Here is a 21,645-nt window from a genome sequence, read left to right as displayed (position 1 = left end):
ACAATAGCTTTAAAATAGAAATTAATTACATAGGACAAAGTCTTACTCTCCTGATTCAAGCACAACTTTCATGAGCTTCATTGAGAGTTTCACTTGTGTAAGTACTTAGGATCAGACCCCTAAATTGTACACATATGTAAATATGCTGAAACTTTACACAAACTCATGAGTAAGACTATGGGTGTGTGCAGGGCCGGCTCCAGGCACCAGCTTAACAAACAGGTGCTTGGGGCAGCCAAGGGAGAGGGGCGGCACGTGCGGCAATTCGGGGGCGGCAGGTCTCTCACTCCCTCTGGGAGCGAAGGACCTGCCGCTGCCGATCGCGGCTTTTTTTTTTTCCAATTGCCGCCGCCGATCACGATCACGGCTTTTTTTTTTTTTTTTTTTTTTTTTTGCTTGGGGCGGCAGAAATGCTGGAGCCGGCCCTGGGTGTGTGTACCCAGGGTGGGTAGACAAACACATGCTAGTTCTGCTGGAGCTAGAGTGCTAAAAATAGCAGTGTAGCTGCGAGTAGTATGAGCAGCAACTTGGGCTAGCCACCCAAGTATGTAACCAAGGAGTCAGGTGGGTTTGTCCTCAGGCAGTTAGCCCGAGCTGCTACCCATTCTACCCTCAGTCACACTACTACCTTGAGCAGAGCGAGTGTGTAGCTGTCTACCTGGGAAGCACGCTCCTAGCTGCAGTGTAGATGAACCCTAACTCTTTTGACAGAGTTCCTTGAAAATAATGTTTATAACGTTTTGCAGTTAATTATGTTAATGAGGTGCTATCTTCACTTGAACATTTTCCTAACTTCTTTCAGTTCATAAATCCAAAACAGTCTGGCACATGAACTACACATTTATTTTCATCTGTTAAAAGCAACAGAGTCTCCTGTGGCACCTTTAAGACTAACAGATGTATTGGAGCATAAGCTTTCGTGGGTGAATGACGAAGTGGGTATTCACCCACGAAACCTTATGCTCCAATACATCTGTTAGTCTTAAAGGTGCCACAGAACTCTCTGTTGCTTTTTACAGATCCAGACTAACACGGCTACCCCTCTGATACTTGATTTTCATCTGTTGGCTTTGTAAGACCTGATGCCATTGATTAACTTTGGAAAGTTAAAATTATTTACTTCCACCATTTAAGATCCTGATCCAAAACCCCTTGAAGTCAATGAGTCTCTTTCTACTAACTTAACTGGCAATGTATCTGGACCTAAAAGACATTTCCATCCATTTTATGGGTTCCACAGAGTTAATAAATGTTCAGGATGCAGACAGCTATGATGCAGGGGGGCTGACAGGCAAGAAACCTCCTGGGGAGAATGAGGATGGTCTGGGAAGTAAAGAGGGTCCAAGTGATGATGCAGAGACTCCCACGTATCCACGTTACATGCACCCCATCATCCTCCAGATGCAACGAAGCCGTCACCATGAAGAAAGAAAATGGGTAGCAGAGACCCATGAGGGGGTTAATAGGGAAGAGGCATTTGGTCAGAGAGTGAGTGAGAGAAAGGGTGGATTTTAGAGAGGGTGGATTTTTAGAAAGAAGCAGAATCCATCCCTGTGCAGGTTACAAATTCTACCAAAGGTTCTTTCACGGAATTGTTCTTACATATATTGTTTTTTTGTTTTCGTTTTAGGATCTAAGGAAATTAACAGGCAAACACAATTATTAAGTATTTAGAAACTTAATTCCAGATTATCAATTACTTAAGGGAAACATCTGTATGAAAATGCTGGAAATTCAAAGTTAAAGTTACACTGAGTAACTTTCTTGATGCCTCACAGGGCTACCCCTGGCGTCATGAAGCTTACACATCACCCTCTTGCTCAGGGCTGTGCCTAACTCCACAAACTAGAATATAATGTTTTTTATTTTATGAAGGGGAAAAGCAGCACTAATGACAACAATGAAATCAGAAAAATACAGAGGTTAGTATAACCCAGAGCCATATTTGTCATGTTCTAAAATAATATTTTATATTTATGTTATAAAAATATTACAAAAAGAATTAAAGCAAAGAGAAAAGATAAAGAAGCCATAGAAAATGAAGGCAAGGTGATATGCATAACATATAACACCACTCAGAAGAAAATAATACAACTCAAGAACCAGAAAATTGTTATCATACAGTCCAGCAATGACATCAATGGATTTTAAAGAAAACTGCAACACCCACTTAGTTTGTCAATATCTGAAAAACCTTAAACTACAGTTTAATTTTTATTTGGGAATATACTTCAATATGTTCTAATGAATTGTTATATGAAAGAGAAATCACTTCTGGTGGGAAACCAAACTATTTATGTCTATTCTATGCAAAAAGGTTAGGTTTAACTAAAGAAGTGTTTTTTAAAATGATTTAGTTAAATTAATGCAAAACCTTGTGTGGACACTCTTTTTCATTTTAAATCTGGTTCATACTGATTTAGCATGTGTCGGTAAATGTACAGGCACAAGTTAAACAAATATAAATAGTTTTCAGCCAACACCCACAAAAGCGTTTGGACCAGTTTAACTAAAATAATTTAAAAACTGATTTTAGTTAAACAAGTGCAACTTTTGTGGTGTAGACAAGGCCTTAGTTCCCTCAACAATGCAAAATGCAACAATGCAAAATTTCACCAGATCCTACAACCCAAGCAAAAGCTCACTGAACTCAGTAGGACCTTTTCCTGCATAAAGAGTACAGGATCAAGCCTTTGGGATAAAATTTAAAAGGATAAAAAAGAAAGGAGTATCCATGAAAGAAGGGGATTCACAGGCATGGCACACATGAGATGAATGGGCTAGTTTGGATTAAAGGATACCCCCTGGAAACCCAAGCAGTGGAGGGGACATTTTCAGGACAAGATTTCATAAGTTTTGCAGTATAGTAGGATTGAAAGCAGAGTCAGCTTAGATTCAGGAGAGTGAAATTGCAGACCAATATTTTAATGAGAAGCTTACACCGTGGTTTATTTTAGAGAAGAGAAGAAAGATTTCACACGGTATTTCTAAAAGGGGGAAATATTGTATATACTCCATAAATTTATGCAATACCCTGGCTTGTTTAAATCCATGCACTAAAACTACATTTTCCCCACAGTACAATTCACCTGCAAATTAAAAAAATAACAGAGAGATAAGACTTCTAAGGGCAAAGAGTTTCTTAAATTTTCTTTAAAATATAATAGTTTCAGTAATGTCTGTAAATAAAGAAAAGTGAAATAACTGAAAATTTGTCCCAGAACATTGATCAGAAATTCTCGTTTACTTATTTAAAATGGATAAAAACAGTCTGAGTATAAATTTAATTGGGTCATGTTCTTACTCTTCTACTACAGAAGTTTATCATTTCCCTAGATGGACAAGCTGGAAGTATAAGCAATAAAAACTAAAATATTTGGGGCATGTTGCAGGTAAAGGTGTGTTTTTACAGCACACAGTCTCCCTTAAGAAGACTATTTATCATTCTTTGAAAAAGAGGACATGAAAAAACGATACTATGTGTGTGGCCTACATTACCTTCATCTAATGCACTAAATAAAGTTTTTTTAGAAAATCATGCAGTTTCTGCATCATTGATAATCTGACAATAACTATTTATTGAAGGTAAAATACTCATTGTCTGCAGTCACTATTTGTTTTAATATATAATCTTGCTAACCAAATGATCTTTAAGCCATGTAGATAAGCAATGGCATGCAGAAGGTCACTTAAATGCCAATTTCACTGTTTCATAAACTTAGGCATTCTTTTCCCATGAGTCTAGTCTCAGCTACTTAATTGAAAGTAATATCCATTTACAAACTTTAGGCCTGCCATAAAAAGGCTCTCTTCTGTGTCCAGCAAACCTTTCAGGGCCCTAAGCCCAACAAAAGCTAATAATTAAAGCCTTTTTTTTTCACCTCAATAAAGAGTGAAGAGGAGGCGCAACTTAAGGTACACCAAAACCAATCTGGCCATAAAGATCTAATTGACAGGGAAGACTGTAAAACCAGAGAATTTCACTTGTCATTAAGTGAATAGGATCAGACAAATTAGTGTACAAACTGTACTTCTTTCTATACCTGCACACTTGCTACAGAACGACATATGCCACCTATGACAACAACAGGATAAATAGGAGCTGACTTCAAATTACAGCTCTTCAACTAAAAACTGCTGAATAGAGCTGTGCGAACATCTGATTTTTTTGGTTCGGTGGCTGAACCAAAAAAAAACAAACAATTTTTTTTGTTTTGAGTCAACCCAAAACAAAAAAAATTTTGGTGAATTAAAAAAGTCTACAAAATTTAGTTTTGGGTTGATAGAATTGTTTCATTTGACCCAAAATAAATCATTTCATTTTGCTTGAGGGTGGTGGATTTTTTTCTGCCTTTTTAAAATAATTAAAATGCAAGTAAAATCTGAAATTAAAAATAATTTCCAATCAAAATATGAAGATGTGTTTCATTTCAAAAATATTGAAACAAAACATTTAGACTTTTTCTGAATTTGTGTTTAATATGGCAAACTTGACATGAATTAAAGAAAGTTTCAGTCAACCTGAATCTACATTTTTTAGCTTAAAATATTTCATCCAAAAAATTTTACCTGCCTCTACTGCTGAATCTGAAATAATAAGTACTGACTGTAATACAAATACAAGTCAATGAATTCTAAGTACATAAGTAAAGAAGATAGCTTAAATCTGGAATTGTTTACATTACATTTGTGGTATTTTCCATTGTTTGTTTTTTAGTATTTTAATTAGATTATGCTTGGGATTGTATGAACCAAGTTCTACTCCAGCATAAGTGCCTCCAACTCCTGCTGAGTCAATGCCAGGGCTGAGTTTGGCCCTGTGTTTAAAAAGTTGTAACTGAAAACTACACCTCTACCCCGATATAACGCTGTCCTCGGGAGCCAAAAAATCTTATCGCTTTATAGGTGAAACCGCGTTATATCAAACTTGCTTTGATCCGCCAGAGCGCGTAGCCCCACCCCCCCGAAGCGCTGCTTTACCACGTTATATCCGAATTCGTGTTATATCGGGGTAGAGGTGTATTTTAAGGAGTTGAACAGCAAATTCAAACTACAGATGATTCTGAGCTACAAAGTTTGGATCTGATCTTCCCCAAAGTTCTGGGTGTTCAGATCCAGGGTTTAGAAAATGGCCCTATGCCTACTTTAAACATGTACCATACTCATTTTTTCCAACAGTGTTTAAAATAACTGCAAAAATATTTTCCATAACATTCACTTCATAACAATGAAATGTTCTAAAAGGTACTTGATCTCTGGAGTCCATGTGGACAGCGAAGACAGTGATTGCTGTTGCTGGAGATATTCTTCTGATAGCTTTTGCTGAACTTCAAATGGTTTAGCCTTTATGATTGCTTCTCCTTTCACCTGTAGTATGTCTGAGGATACAGCCTAAAAAGCAATAAAACTGAAGGGTAAAACAATGTTATAAGAAACTAAATATTATATGGATTTTTTTTATCCATGTTGAAGTACTCTGAATTCTGGCAATTGTACACTTCAGAGCAAACCATAGCAGACAGTTAAGGTTGCTATACATTAGTGTAGCTATAGTGACTGCTGTAACTTACTCCATTTGTTACATCAACTCCAGGGGAAATCCAGAATCTGGGAGGCACAGATTTGCCATGCTCCTCCCCAGGCTTTACTTTATGAGGGTATATCTACACAGAGGGCTGGTCTACACGACACAGTTAGGTCAACATAAGCTGCCTTATGTCAGTGTCTTCACTACAGCCTTCCTCCCACCAATGTAAGTGCCCTACTACACTGACTCCACCTTCACGAAAGGCGTAAGACTTATGTCGGTCTACTTAGGGCGACACAGTGTCTGTGTAGACACTGCATTCCGTACATCAGCTATCTTGTCAATTTCACGGTGGAGAACGGGGAGGAGAGAAACCCCAGGCAGCTTCCCTCCCGCTCCTGGCGAGAAATGAAGGGACAAGAAACCTCGGGTGGTTTCCCCAGCTCCCTGCCAGGAACAGAGAGTCGGGTGGAGGGGAGGGAGCCTGCCAGGAGCCCAGGAGCCTGTGGGGGAGCCAGGCTCCTGTCAGGCTCTCAGCTCTGCACACTGCCCCTCTTAGGTCAGTGGAAGCGCTCCTGGGAAGACATGCACCACCAACCCAAGGAGGGTAGTGTGGACATGCACCACCACAGTAATTACACAGTCAACCTAATATAGGTTTGTAGCACAGACATACTCTGAGATTGGAAGTGTGCTTCCGGACATGGGTAGACAAACATGCTAGCTCTGCTTGAGGTAGCGCACTACAAACAGCGGAATATCTGGGGATTACATAGAATACTGTGACAGACCCAGACCAGTGGGGTACAGGAGTCTGGTAGAGGGCAAATATACTGGTCACTGGATGAGTAGTTTTCTGTTCCCTGAGTGACCAGAGCAGGGGCTGCACTAGAGTAATCAGAAACCTGCTAGAATCAATTAAGGCAGGCAGGCTAATTAGGACACCTGGAGCCAATTAAGAAGAAGCTGCTAGAATCCATTAAGGCAGGCTAATCAGGGCACCTGGGTTTTAAAAAGAGCTCACTTCAGTTTGTGGTGTGAGTGTGAGGAGTTGGAAGCAAGAGGTGCAAGGATCTGAGAGGGAGAGAGTGTGCTGCTGGAGGACTGAGGAGCATAAGCGTTATCAGACACCAGGAGGAAGGTCCTGTGGTGAGAATAAGAAAGGTGTTTGGAGGAGGCCATGGGGAAGTAGCCCAGGGAGTTGTAGCTGTCATGCAGCTGTTACAGGAGGCACTATAGACAGCTGCAGTCCACAGGGCCCTGGGCTGGAACCTGGAGTAGAGAGCGGGCCTGGATTCCCCCCAAACCTCCCAATTGACCTGGACTGTGGGGAAGGTCTCTGGGCTGTTCCCCAACCCACATGGTGAATCTCTGAGGCAAGAAAATCCGCCAATAAGTGCAGGACCCACCAGGATAGAGGAGGAACTTTCTCACAATATGTATCTAAGAGATCCAGGCAGGTTTGTACTCAGTAGTTTGTCCCAGCTGCCTCAGCTATGCTGGCTATCCTGCTATTTTCAGCACAATAGCTCAAGCAGAATGAGCACATGCCAGTCTACCCACGTGGGAAGCAAGCTCCCAGCTGCAGTATAGACATAACCAGAGGGGCACAACACAATCCACCTCTAAGACTATAATTAAGCAGATATACAAATGTTACCTCTAAAGGCAATGTTACAGTTGTCTGTGATTCTTGTTTTCTCTCTTCATCCTCTGAAATTTTAGGCACTGGAAAAACTGGTTCATATAAGGGTGAAATGTCTGAAGAAGAGAACTTTAATTTATATTCCTCGGTTTCTACAGAACTAGGCATATCCTCTGAAAGTGGATGTGAAGTTCCTGGTGCCTGAAAAGGAGTTGTTCCACTAAGTGATTCTTTGGTCTAAGAGAGGAAAAACAATTAAAATTGTATTTTTTGTAGACATGACATGTTAATACTTCTAATATGACTTTTCTGAAATATAGAATGTAAACACAAAATCATCAAAAGATCATTAAAATCCTAAAATTAATTTTCAGAACAGTTCAAGGTATTTTAGCTATGAACATACCTATGATATGATGATTTTTTTTATGTACACAAGGAAATTGGCAGGTTTAGGCTAAAAGTTCACGACTTCTCAGGAGTCTTCTTTTAGAGAGCTAGAGCCTTCAGAACAATTATTTTAAGAATGCATGTTCTTGTGTTCTTTTCCCACATTGCCCCTCACTATATGCTGACGGCAGAAGAAAAGTTGCAAAAGGCCTTACTAAAGCATTGATTAATGGTACTACAGACAATGAGGATTCTACTAAACTTCACTTAGATGCTTGCCCATGAAACAGTGGAGAGTGTAGAGAGGTAGTAGAGTCAAGAAACTGAAGAATGAAAGGAAAGAGGTAGCTAGTAAAACAGAGAAGAGGAACAATATCTAAATGGAGGAGGGGAAGAAAAAGACTCAAAAACCTTACTAAGGATCCAAAAACTCATCTCCTCACTTACATCCCTAGGACTTTCACAGATGATCTTTGGTTCAATCCTCACAGCCAGTTACCCCTGGGACCTGATCTTTGGCCTAGATGTCAAGATAGAAGACATAAGAACCCAGTCACTGTCTTGGACAGACCATCACCTCATTAAAGTACTGGTCAGAGATCTTCCAGTGCCCAGGCAACCAGAAAGACCAATTATCCTGATTCAGCCATGGATTCCAACAAATTACAAAGCCTGCTAAAGGATGACAGCACTCCAGCTATAAGATCAGGAGCTGAGGACCTGGTGAATCATTACCATTCTACACTAGCCTCAACAACTGACATGTCTGCCTGCAAATGGCACCTTTCTTCCCATCACTCACAGATCTCCTTGGTTTTCTGAGACCCTGCACCAGCTGAAGAGAGAAGAGCAGAAACTCAAGTGCTAATGGTGGGGGAGAGAGACTGATTCTGACAAGATGAAACGCAATAATTCCTCAAAGCTGAGGCTGTATAACAAGTCAAAAGAACTTTTCTTTCAGCCTGCACTGAGGCTGCCAAATCCCACCCCAAGGAGCTATCGAGGGTGGTAAAGTGTTTTATCAATCCTGAATGCCACAACCTGCATTAGAGCTGGGCATCAAGCATCACAAAGAGCTATCATCTTGCTTCTCTGAAAAGATTAGACAAATTCAGGAAGCCTTCTCAAACAGCCTGGATCCATGCTGCCTATACCCACTATCCAACAGCCCACCTGCATTCCCAGAGTTCAGAACATTCCCTCATCAAGAAGTTCTGGACACCCTAAAGGAGTCTCAACCCAAAACTTGGGAATCTGACCCATGCCCTTCCTGGCTTGTGAAAGAGAATCATAAACAACCGTTACCACTCCTGACTGAAATAGATAATAATCATTCAGAGAAGATATAAGAATGGCCATACTGAGTCCAACAAATTGTCCATCTAGCCCAGTATCCTGTCTTCCAAGAGTGACCAGATGCTTCACAGGGAATGAAGAGAACAGAGCAATTTATCGAGAGATCCATCTGTAGTGAGTCAGTGTGGCTCCCCTCCTGCCCAGAAGAGGGAGCCCATGTGCAGGCACCAGAGTGGGTGGAGCCACCGCCGCCTGTCCCCGCCCCCCGGAAGTCAAGGGGCGGGACAGGAAGTTTAAAGGCCGGCCGCCAGAGCTCAGTCGGCGGCCAGCCACCACAGGGAGCAGACGTGCGGCCGGGAGCTCCCGCCCAGGAGACCTCCGAGGCATGGGCCCTAACTGGCCTGAGCTATCCCGGGCCCGCTACGAGGAGGAGCTGCTGGAGCCCGTCCGCGCCCGTCACTGGGAGAATCCCTGGGAGCCCCACCCCACCAACCCTGAGGGTGAGACTGCACCCGAACCCCTCCACCCCTGCTGCTACCCAGAGGAGCCGCCCGAGGACCGTTGGCCTGACTTCCCGGCAGAGCTACCGGACCTGCCACCGAGCCCTGGCCGAGAGTAGTCCATGAAGTTGGACTGGCCCGAGCCCGGCGCGGTGAACGAGGTAGGCTCTGAGGGGGATCGTGGAAGTAGCCCAGGGGTAGCCAACCCCGGTCCGGCTGCAACCGAGTGTGAGCCAATGTCAGTGTGTTGCGGTCTGGATACCCCACTGACCAGCAGCGGCAGTAACCGCTTCCAGGGCCCCGGGCTGGAACGCAGTGGAGTGGGTGGGCCTGCGTTCCCCCCTGCCACCCTAGCTCACGGGTGGCAGGCATCCCCCTCACCCAACGCTCGGCTACAGGAGCCTAGGCGTGCCTTACCTGAACTGTTTATCCACTCAGCCCCTGCGAACAAGGGCCTGAGCTTAGCTGTGTTTGCCCCGCCCTGATCCAGGGCCTGGGCTCCCGAACTGCTTGCTCGCTCAGCCCCCTGCAAACAAGGGCCTGAGCTTGAACTGTGTTTGCCCCGCCCTGATCCAGGGCCTGGGCTCCCGAACTGCTTGCTCGCTCAGCCCCCTGCAAACAAGGGCCTGAGCTTGAACTATGTTTGTCCCGCCCCGATCCAGGGCTTGGGTTCTTTAACTGTTTGCCCGCCCAGCCCCCACACCTACGGGCCTGGGCCTGTGTGGACCCCGCCCTGATCTAGGGTCAGGGCTCCCTAGCTAGCTGTCGGTTTTGCTCCGTCCCTGCACCAGGAGGGCCGGAGCTGTTGAGATAACTGTCTATCTACCCCAACTGCAGTGAGTCGGTGTGGCTCCCCTCCCGCCGGAAGGGTCGAGCCCCGGCAAGGACCTATTACACATCCCATCGTCCAGTCCCAGCTTCTGGCAGTTGGAGATTTAGGAACACTCAGAGCATGGGGTTGCATCCCTGAACATCTTGGCTAAAAGTCATTGATGGACCTATCCTCCAGGAACTTATCTAATTCTTTTTTGAACCCAGTTATACTTTTGGCCTTCACAACATCCCCTGGCAATGAGTTCCACGGGTTGACTGTGTTGTGTGGAAAAAATACTTCCTTATACTAGTTGTAAACCTGCTGCCTATTAATTTCATTGGGTGACCCCTGGTTTTTTGTGGTATGGGAAGGAATAAATAACACTTCCCTGTTCACTTTCTCCACACCATTCATGATTTTAGAGACCTCTATCATATCTCCCCTTAGTAGTCTCTTTTCTAAGCGTAACAGTGCCAGTCTTTTTAATCTCCCCTCATAAAGCAGCTCTTCCATACCCTTAATCATTTTGTTGCCCTTTTCTGTACTTTTTACTTTGCCAAGGGCTCTGTTCCTCTCCCTCGCCCTATAGCAGGGCCCCCCATTCTCTGCACCATGCCAAGGGTACAGTCCCTCTCCCGCCATTTCCCCCTTCCCTCACACCAAGGTCCCCTCTTATCTGCACTGTGCTGAGGGCTTTGTGTCTCTCTTGTCCCTCTGCCCCCAAAGTACCTTTCATTCCCCTAGATTGGGAAGAGTGGATGCCAGGAGGTGCTCTCTCCCCACACCTGGTACAGGCTTTGAGGGGGCAGGACATTACAAAGCAAGGAAGAAAGATTTCTCTCTCTGGCTGCCCCTACTGGCTGAGTACCTGCTAAACAGCTCCAACCAGAGAGAGTAATTGTTTCTCTTTTGTCATTCAGGGTGTCAACATGTTGAACTCTATTGGGAGAATGATCAGAGGTATTGTTATGCTGCAAAGTATTAAACAGACGATAGCAACTCCAAGTGACCCGCATTTTTCTTTTTTTCTTCAGTGTTCGGATTGCACCCAGAATCACCAGGGATTCTGACCACAGATGCCTAGAACATGCCCTGAAATTTGGGAAATGATCAGGTTTGGAATTCAAAAGTTATTGTGTCACAGATAGACAGAGAAATGTCATCAAATTGAATATAAGGCCTTCACAAGCGCAAGCAAAAATGGGTACCAGTTAAATGGGCCTTTGGGCCAAGGCCCCACCAATATCCTGGGGGTGGATTGGAGCTGACACTCCTTAGAGGGAAAAGGCCCATACCAGAGCTCAAGTTGTGCCAGAACACTGTGTAACAGCGTTCCAGCACTTTTTTGGGGGAACCAGAAAATAGTCTGGTACTTCTGACTCAGCTCACTGCTCCAGAAGTAGAGATGGTGGCTCATTTAATGAGCTGCCCTCACTCATAAGAACATAAGAGCTGGTCAGACCGAAGGTCCATCTAGCCCAGTATCCTGTCTTCTGACAGTGGCCAATGCTAGGTGCCCCAGAGGGAATGAATAGAATAGGTAATCAAATGATCCATCCACTGTCGCCCATTCCCAGTTTCTGGCAAACAGAGTCTAAGGACATCATCCCTGCCCATTCTGGCTAATAGCCATTGATGGACCTATACTCCATGAATTTATCTAGTTCTCTTTTGAACCCTGTTATAGTCTTGGCCTTCACACCATCCTCAAGCAAAGAGTTCCACAGGTTGACTGTGCATTGTGTGAAGAAATACCTCCTTTTGTTTGTTTTAAACCTGCTGTCTATTAATTTCATTGGGTGACCCTTAGTTCTTGTGTTATGAGAAGGAGTAAATAAAACTTCCTTATTTACTTTCTCCATACCAATCATGCTTTTATAAAACTCTATCATATCCACCCCTAATCATCTCTTTTCCAAGCTGAAAAGTCCCAATATTATTAATCTCTCCTCATACGGAAGCCATTTCATATCCCTAATCATTCCTGAACCTTTTCCAAATCCAAAATATCTATTTTGAGATGGGGCACAGTATTCAAGATGTAGGCTTACCATGGATTTATATAGAGGCAATATGATATTTTCTGTCTTATTATCTATCCCTTTCTTAATGATTCCAACGTTCTGTTCACTTTTTTTGACTGCCGCTGCACATTGAGTAGATTTTTCAGAGAACTATCCACAATGACTCCAAGATCTCTTTCTTGAGTGGTAACAGCTAAATTACACCCCATCATTTTATATGTATCGTTGGGTTATGTGACCCTTCATTTGTAGCTCTTCACAGTCTTCTTTGAACTTAACTATCTTGAGTAGTTTTGTGTCATCTGCCAATTTGATACAGCTGTCTACAGCTTCTTCCAGATCATTTACAAATAAGTTGAATAGTACAGTGGTCCCAGTACAGACCCCTAGGGGCACCACTATTTACCTCTCTCCATTCTAAAAACTGACCATTTATTCCTACCCTTTGCTTCCTATCTTTTACCAGTTATCGATCCATGACAGGACCTTCCCTCTTATCCCATGACAGCTTATTTTGCTTAAAAGCCTTTGGTTAGGGACCTTGTCAAAGGCTTTCTGAAAATCTAAGTACACTATATTCCCTGGATCCCCCTTGTCCATGTGCTTGTTGACCCCCTCAAAGAATTCTAGTAGATTAGTGAGTCATGATTTCCCATTACAAAAAACAGGTTTACTCTTCCCCAACAAATTATGTTCATCTATGTGTCTCACAATTCTGTTCTTTACTATAGTTTCAACCAGCTTGTCCAGTATTGAAATCAGGCTTACTGGCCTGTAATTGCTGAGTAGGGAGCCAAATCCTGGGGATTCCCCTGGGTTGTCCTGGAGATTGCCCAGGTGACTGAGCTGCCATCTCTCCTTCCAGAGCGGGAAGCCAGGTCTGGGGGCTCCCCAGGGGTCTTCCCAGGTTACCAAGCCACCATCCTTCCACTTAGGAAGGAACAATCAGTTGTACACATACAAAATGGGAAATGACTGCCTAGGAAGGAGTACTCTGGAGAGGGATCTAGGGGTCATAGTGGACCACAAGCTAAATTTGAGTCAAAAGTGTAACACTGTTGCAAAAAAAGCAAACATTATTCTGGGCTGTATTAGCAGCAGTGGTGAATGCAAGACACGAGGTAATTCTTCCACTTTATTCTGCACTGATTAGGCCTCAGCTGGACTATTGTATCCAGTTCTGGATGTCACTTTTCAGGAAAGATGTGGACAAATTAGAGAAAATCCAGAGAAGAGCAACACAAATGATTAAAGGTCTAGAGAAAATGACCTCTGAGGGAAAATTGAAAAAATTGTTTAGTCTGGAAAAGAGAAGACTGAGGGGGGACATGATACCAGTTTTCAAGTACATACAAGGTTGTTACAAGGAGGAGAGAAAAAAATTGTTCTCTTTAACATCTGAGATTAAGACAAGAAACAATGGTCTTAAATTGCAGCAAGAGCAGTTTAGGTTGGACATTAGGAAAAACTTTCTAACTGTCAGGGTGGTTAAGCACTGGAATAAATTGCCTACGGAGATTGTCACTGGAGATTTTTAAGAGCAAGTTAGACAAAAACCTGTCAGGGATGGTCTAGATAATACTAACTCCTGCCTTGAATGCAGGGGACTGGACTAGAAGACCTCTCAAGTCCCTTCCAGACCTACGATTCTATGACCTCTCCTAATGGAGTGGGAAGCCAGGCCAAAGGTTCCTCCTGGGTTTTGCTCAGGTTACTGAGCTGCCAACTTTCCTTCTGGAGCATGGATGCAGGTCCAGAAGTTATTTTCCAATTTTATTCCTACCTGGGAGGCTTCACCCTCCCCCAGACTCCCAAATATAGGGACTCTGTCCCTTACTCCCCTTCACCCCCTGACCCCTACCAAAAAGTTTTACAAATCTAGGGCCTGTACTGGCAAATATTATTTTTTCAGAATAGGGCCCTCAGAATACACAACAATTGTAAGGCCAAACACATTTTTTAAACCAAAATTACAAAGGGGACCTAAATAAGGTTTTTTTTTATAGTAGCTGTCTATAACCTAAACTATGGAAATTCTACTGCCCCTCCATAGTAGTGTTATACTTCACCTGTTTCAGTTGCTGAAAATCTGTTAGTAGTTTTTTAGCTTGAGATGTATTTTGTGCTGAGACTGGAAAATTTCTAACTAACTTCCTTTCTGCTAGGAGCATCTCCCACAATTCTGAATATTTGGGCTAAAATAGTCTCTCTGCAGCTCACAGAGGCAGATCAGTGTTTTGGCACCACATGGTCTGACCACACCCACTCTGCTCCCACATGCTGCCAGATGAGTTATTCCCATGCTGTAAAACTTGCATAACACCATTATTAACAAATATTCCAGAGATAAGTAAATAACTATGTACATTACAACAAGGAAGACTGTCATATGGTAATGGTTCCACCTAATATCTGATCCTTTGTTCATGAGCCATCCAGGGTGGATAGAACTGTGGGAGATGCTACTAGCAGAAAGGAAATTATCAGTAAGAAATTTTCCATTCTGAAGCCCAGCGTCTCCCACAATTCTCGATGACTGGTAAGTAGTGAACAGTGAACAAATATAGGAAGGGTTATGAGACAAAAGTTTGGTAGGAAAGAAGTATCCCCTTTTTTATGAGGTCATGCAAAAGTTTGTATTATTTATGGGCTACTTCCTGCAGCGTCTTCCTGCCAAAGAAGACCTTCTGTAGAAGACAGAAGGTCCACCTTTATGTGAATAATAAAGTTGTTAGCTGTAGACAAAGTGGCTGCTTTGCAAATTTCTGAAGTGCACACACGTGTTTGTTCTGCCCATGATGCTCCTAATGATCTCGTGTAGCGTGCCTTGATACCTTGCAAGACAGGAACTCTGATTTGAAGGATTCCACAATACATAGTTGAATACACATAGCAATGGAGGGCTTGGAATTTCACATGAAAGAGCACAAATAGGGAACCTGATCCCCTCATGGATTCTGCATGCCTGAGATGGATTTTTCAACACTCATCTGATATTTAAGGTATGCTATGCCTTTTCAGTTGTATCTTGTGGTTTTGGACATAATAAAGGAAGCGCAACCACTTTGGAAGTGTGTAAGGAGAAATTTACCTTAAGAAGAAAGGATTCTGGTATTCTGAGCACCAATTTGTCCTCATGGAACAAGCAGTAAGGCTCCTGTATAGATAAGGCTGCCAGGTCTTACACATGCCTCGTGAATGTGACAGCCTTTTTAAAAAATCCATTAAGACTTGCTTCCTAGTAGCTAACACTGGAAGGGATACCTTGGCTAGGCCCTCAAAACTAGTAGAAGGTCCCATTTTGGGAAGAGTGGCCTACCTAATCGGGGAGGAATAGCTCAGTGGTTTGAGCATTGGCCTGCTAAACCCAGGGTTGTGAGTTCAATCTTTGAGGAGGCCATTTAGAGATCTGGGGCAAAAATTTGTCTGGGGATTAGTCGTGCTTTGAGCAGGGGGTTGAACAAGATGACCTCCTGAGGTCCCTTCCAACCCTGATAGTCTATGATTCTATGACTGCCAGTGCTCAAAGGAATCTGGCTACCTGTGGATTGTCTTGCCAGGGAGCCCAAGGATCCTGCAAATAGTATGCTACTAAGAGCAGACAGCTGATATGCACTGGTACTGGGCTAATCTGTCTACAGCTTCTTGTAGAACGTCCAAAACACTTGGAATTCCTGAATTTCTGGGATTTGCATTGTGCTCTTGGTACCAGTTGATGGATGTCTCTGGACCAGATAGAAGAGTACACTTTTAGTGTTGATACCCTCCTAGATTAAAGCAATATCTTAGTAACGGTGGAGGACAGACCAAGACCTTTTAGTACTTCCCTTTCAATAGTTAGGCTATTAGGTGAGCTGTTTCAGATCCAGATGAAGGAGAGGACCTTGCAAGAAAATGTCCGGTTTCCATTCAACCTGGAGTGGGAGCTTTCATGTCAGCTCTATCAGGTCTGAGAATCAAAGTCTCCTCAGCTAATGAGGAATTATCAGTATTACCATCTCCTATGCTCATTTTATTTTCTAGACCACCTTCCGCACCAGAGGAAAGGGTAAAACACATAAAATAGGCCCTGTGGCCAACTGTGATATAAGGCACTGTTCCCATGGCTCCGGCATCTGCCTTGTGTGTGAAATATTTTGGCCTCTTTTTCTGAACAGGTCAGTTGAAGGGAGGCCAAACACCTGAACAATGAGATAGAAAAATTGATTCAGGCACCACTCAGAGTTGTTGACCCTATGCCTGCTGAGCCAGTCTGCTTTTTGGTTCAGGACCCCTACAATATGGATAGCTCTGAGGAAAAGGAGAAACTATTCTGCCCACCTCATTATTTCTATTGCTTCTGCGTGTAGTGTCAGATTCTTTGTTCCCTTTTGACTGTTTAAATACGTGACAGTAGTTGTATTGTCTGATTGAGCCAGAATGTAGTTCCCTTTTAGGGTGGCTAGAACCTTTTCAGTGCTAGCTTGACCTCTCTCAGCTCTAGGAAATTTATCCTGTGAGACTTTTCCTCTTCCCTTCAGAGGCCAAAGATCTCCAAGTAAGCTCCCCAGCTCTCCACACTAGCGTTGGTTGTGAAGACTAAAGGATCTGGAAGGTAGATCAGCATGCCTTTACAGACCTTGTCATGGTCTGACCACCACTGTAAGAGTTGAACATCTATGTTGGGACCCATACTTGATCTTTCATGGGTTCTGTAGAGTGGTCCCAGACCTTTAGTATGAAGGCTTTTGATGTGTGACTGCCCATGGAGCAATCCCCACGCATAACAGTCCTACCACTTGGAGATATAGTTCTATGGCGGGCCTCCTGCGAATCTGGAGCAAGAAAAAAAATTCCTGGGTGGAACCAGAGAACTTTCCTTGGCACTGATGATGAAGCCATGCACCTGGAGGCGATTCAACATCCAACGTGGGGGCCTGTGCACTGCTGACTGTGATGGAGCTCTGATCAGATGTCATCCAGAAAGGGGTACAGGTGAGTTCCTTGCAACCTGAGTCTAGCTATTATCACCACTAATATCTTTATCAAAATCCTGGAGGCCAAGGACAGTACTGATGTCTCCTGACATAGGTGAATCTCAGATGGCTGTAGTGGCATGGTGTGATTGGAATATGGAGATATGAACCGTTAGATCTACTGAAGTCAAGAAGTCTCCCCTTAGCATAGGTATGGTGGGGGGGGGTAGCACTATAGATGCCAGTATCAACATCCAAAACTTACATTTTTTTTCATCCACTAATAGAGCCTTTTGAGGCAAGTTCTGATACCCCCCATGTATTTCTGTACAATGAAGGAGTAGAACCCAGAGAACTTTTCTTCTGAGGGAACACTCTCTATTAGTCCGATATCCAGAAGATGAGATATTTAATTCTGGATCAGATTGTATTATATGGCATTGTTGTAGCTGGATGAAGAATGCATGGGGTGGAGCCTGTAACTCGGGGACCATCCCTGGTTCACTATTTCCCTGGCCCACTTTTCTGTGGTCAATGAAAAATTCCTCTATGAAATGGGAAAACCTGCCCCATAGCGTCTGCTCTGGGTGGAGGCCTATGTGATTTTTTGTCATAAAGTGGATTTTTCTGGAGGGCTGAGGTCCCTGTGGATTTCCCTCCAAGACCTCGATTCCACTATTTTCCATTGGGGAATCTATTGTCCTCACAGAGATACCAGCAAAGGGACAAGGAGAGAAGGAAGTGCCTCCCGCTGAAGGCTGGTCTATAGTCTCTCCTGAGGGCCGTTAGTGGGGAAGGGAGAGACTGTTTGGATATTGTTGTGTCGTCAGCCACCACCTTTTCCAGCTTTTCTCCAAAATGGAGGGAGTCTGTAAACCTGTCCAAGCATAGGATCTGTTTAAAGTGAGCGTCCACCTTCAAGGGACAAAGCCATGGGTGTGCCCAGCTAGTGAGCTGAAAGCCACGGATCATGCTGAGCACCTCATGGCATCCATTGATGCGTCAGCTGCAAATACTGTTGCTAGGGAGACTTTATTTAAAGTGGAGCCAAAGTCAGGGTGATCTCTGCCCTTAAAGCTTTGAGATCGTTCAGCCAGGAACAAGATGCTCCTGCAAAGCAGGTAGTTGCCATGGACACTCAGAGGAGGCTTCAAAGTCCTTTTGAAAGTGGTCTCCATCTTCTTATCTGTGGGATCCATCAGGTAGAACTCCCTGAGGGAATACCATATCCCTGGCAAAGGATGCTTCAGTGGCATCCACCTTCAGGGTGTCTGCAATAGATTCCTTTGGTTCTTGAATATTATATAGCCTGAGGACACTCTTGTTAATGTGGTTGCCTTTATCAGGCTCGTTCCATTCATTCCTAAACACTTTATTGAAGGCAGAGTGAAGGGGTATTGCCATCTCAGGAGAAGTTTTTGAGGGGAGAAATTTACTCTGGGGCTTACTCACAGGAACCTGCTCAGGTTTCAGAGGCAGACAGCTCACCTTCCTCAGAGAAGGAGGTGTGACAGACCCAGACCAGTGGGGTATAGGAGTATGGTAGAGGGCAAATATACTAGTCACTGTATGAGTTGTTTTCTGTTCCCTGAGTGACCGGAGTAGGGGCTGCACTAGACTAATCAGGAACCTGCTAGAACCAGTTAAGGCAGGCTGGCTAATTAGGACACCTGGAGCCAATTAAGAAGAAGCTGCTAGAATCAATTAAGGCAGGCTAATAAGGGCACCTGGGTTTTAAAAAGGAGCTCACTTCAGTGATGGTGCGAGTGTGAGGAGCTGGGAGCAAGAGGTGCAAGGAGCTGAGAGTGAGAGGGTGTGCTGCTGGAGGACTGAGAAGCAGAAGCGTTATCAGACACCAGGAGGAAGGTCCTGTGGTGAGAATAAGGAAGGTGTTTGGAGGAGGCCATGGGGAAGTAGCCCAGGGAGTTGTAGCTGTCATGCAGCTGTTATAGGAGGCACTATAGACAGCTGCAGTCCACAGGGCCCTGGGCTGGAACCCGGAGTAGAGGGTGGGCCCGGGTTCCCCCCAAACTTCCCAATTGACCTGGACTGTGGGTTCTTCCAGAGGGGAAGGTCTCTGGGCTGTTCCCCAACCCACATGGTGAATCTCTGAGGCAAGAAAATCTGCCAATAAGCGCAGGACCCACCAAGATAGAGGAGGAACTTTGGCACAGAGGAGTAAGAGGAGTCAGGGAACCTATATCACCTGGATTTTTTGAACTTTTTCTTTCCCTTTTTAGATTTTTTTTTAAACCTTTTTGTGTCCTTTGGGAGCTCAGAAGCTCTGCTGCAGATTTACATAAGAACGGCCGTTCCGAGTCAGACCAAAGGTCCATCTAGCCCAGTATCCTGTCTACCGACAGTGGCCAATGCCAGGTGCCCCACAGGGAGTGGACCAACAGGCAATGATCAAGTGATCTCTCTCCTGCCATCCATCTCCATCCACTGACAAACAGAGGCTAGGGACACCATTCCTTACCCATCCTGGCTAATAGCCATTAATGGACTTAACCACCATGAATTTATCCAGTTCTCTTTTAACGCTGTTATAGTCCTAGCCTTCACAACCTCCTCAGGCAAGGAGTTCCACAAGTTGACTGTGCGCTGCGTGAAGAAGAACTTCCTTGTATTTGTTTTAAACCTGCTGCCTATTAATTTCATTTGGTGACCCCCTAGTTCTTGTATTATGGGAATAAGTAAATAACTTTTCCTTATCCACTTTCTCCACATCACTCATGATTTTATATATCTCTATCATATCCCCCCTTAGTCTCCTCTCTTCCAAGCTGAAGAGTCCTAGCCTCGTTAATCTCTCCTGATATGGGACCCGTTCCAAACCCTTAATCATTTTAGTTGCCCTTTTCTGAACCTTTTCTAGTGCCAGTATATCTTTTTTGAGATGAGGAGACCACATCTGTACGCAGTATTCGAGATGTGGGCGTACCATCGATTTATATAAGGGCAATAATATATTCTCAGTCTTATTCTCTATCCCCTTTTTACTGATCCCTAACATCCTGTTTGCTTTTTTGACCGCCTCTGCACACTGCGCGGACATCTTCAGAGAACTATCCACGATGACTCCAAGATCTTTTTCCTGACTTGTTGTAGCTAAATTAGCCCCCATCATATTGTATGTATAGTTGGGGTTATTTTTTCCAATGTGCATTACTTTACATTTATCCACATTAAATTTCATTTGCCATTTTGTTGCCCAATCACTTAGTTTTGTGAGATCTTTTTGAAGTTCATCACAGTCTGCTTTGGTCTTAATGATCTTGAGCAGTTTAGTATCATCTGCAAACTTTGCCACCTCACTGTTTACCCCTTTCTCCAGATCATTTATAAATAAGTTGAATAGGATTGGTCCGAGGACTGACCCTTGGGGAACGCAACTAGTTACCCCTCTCCATTCTGAGAATTTACCATTAATTCCTACCCTTTGTTCCCGGTCTTTTAACCAGCTCTCAATCCATGAAAGGACCTTCCCTTTTAACCCTTGACAACTTAATTTACGTAAGAGCCTTTGGTGAGGGACCTTGTCAAAGGCTTTCTGGAAATCTAAGTACACTATGTCCACTGGATCCCCCTTGTCCACATGTTTGTTGACTCCTTCAAAGAATTCTAATAGATTAGTAAGACACAATTTCCCTTTACAGAAACCATGTTGACTATTGCTCAACAGTTCATGTTTTTCTGTGTGTCTGACAATTTTATTCTTAACTATTGTTTCGACTGATTTGCCCAGTATCGATGTTAGACTTACCAGTCTGTAATTGCCGGGATCACCTCTAGAGCCCTTTTTAAATATTGGCGTTACATTAGCTAACTTCCAGTCATTGGGTACAGAAGCCAATTTAAAGGACAGGTTACAAACCTTAGTTAATAGTTCCACAACTTCACATTTGAGTTCTTTCAGAACTCTTGGGTGAATGCCATCTGGTCCCGCTGACTTGTTAATGTTAAATTTATCAATTAATTCCAAAACCCCCTCTAGTGACACTTCAATCTGTGACAGTTCCTCAGATTGGTCACCTACAAAAGCCAGCTCAGGTTTGGGAATCTCCCTAACATCCTCAGCCATGAAGACTAAAGCAAAGAATCCATTTAGTTTCTCCGGAATGACTTTATCGTCTTTAAGCGCTCTTTTTGTATCTTGATCATCAAGCGGTTCCACTGGTTGTTTAGCAGGCTTCCTGCTTCTGATATACTTAAACATTTTGTTATTACCTTTGGAGTTTTTGGCTAGCCGTTCTTCAAACTCCTCTTTGGCTTTTCTTATTACATTCTTGCACTTAATCTGGCAGTGTTTATGCTCCTTTCTATTTGCCTCACTAGGATTTGACTTCCACTTTTTTAGTTCTTTTACTGTGTTTCTTAATTTGGTGAGGACTTTTGTGGCTTGTCTTCCTTAGAGCCTGGAATCCTCTCAAGAGGTCTGTCTCAGAATCTGCCTACCGGGTCCCATTTCCTCTCAGAACAGGGAGGGAGAAA

At 43.6% G+C, this 21,645-nt stretch overlaps 1 protein-coding gene across 3 annotated transcripts in view; it reads right to left on the bottom strand.

The window, feature by feature from the left end:
- TTC6 (tetratricopeptide repeat domain 6) overlaps nucleotides 1-21,645 on the bottom strand; it is a 152,359-nt gene that overhangs the window by 108,946 nt on the left and 21,768 nt on the right. For all 3 annotated transcript variants that reach the window (XM_054028288.1, XM_054028287.1, XM_054028289.1), the window contains exons 4-5: nucleotides 7,188-7,409; nucleotides 5,249-5,391 (exon numbers count right to left, since the gene is read on the bottom strand). In XM_054028288.1, coding sequence (XP_053884263.1) covers nucleotides 5,249-5,391; nucleotides 7,188-7,409 — 365 coding nt within the window. The remainder of the gene's footprint in view (nucleotides 1-5,248; nucleotides 5,392-7,187; nucleotides 7,410-21,645) is intronic.

This window comes from Malaclemys terrapin, chromosome 4 (assembly GCF_027887155.1).
Source record: "Malaclemys terrapin pileata isolate rMalTer1 chromosome 4, rMalTer1.hap1, whole genome shotgun sequence".
Classification (NCBI taxonomy): Eukaryota; Metazoa; Chordata; order Testudines; family Emydidae; genus Malaclemys; species Malaclemys terrapin.
This window is presented reverse-complemented; position numbering and strand designations above follow the sequence as displayed.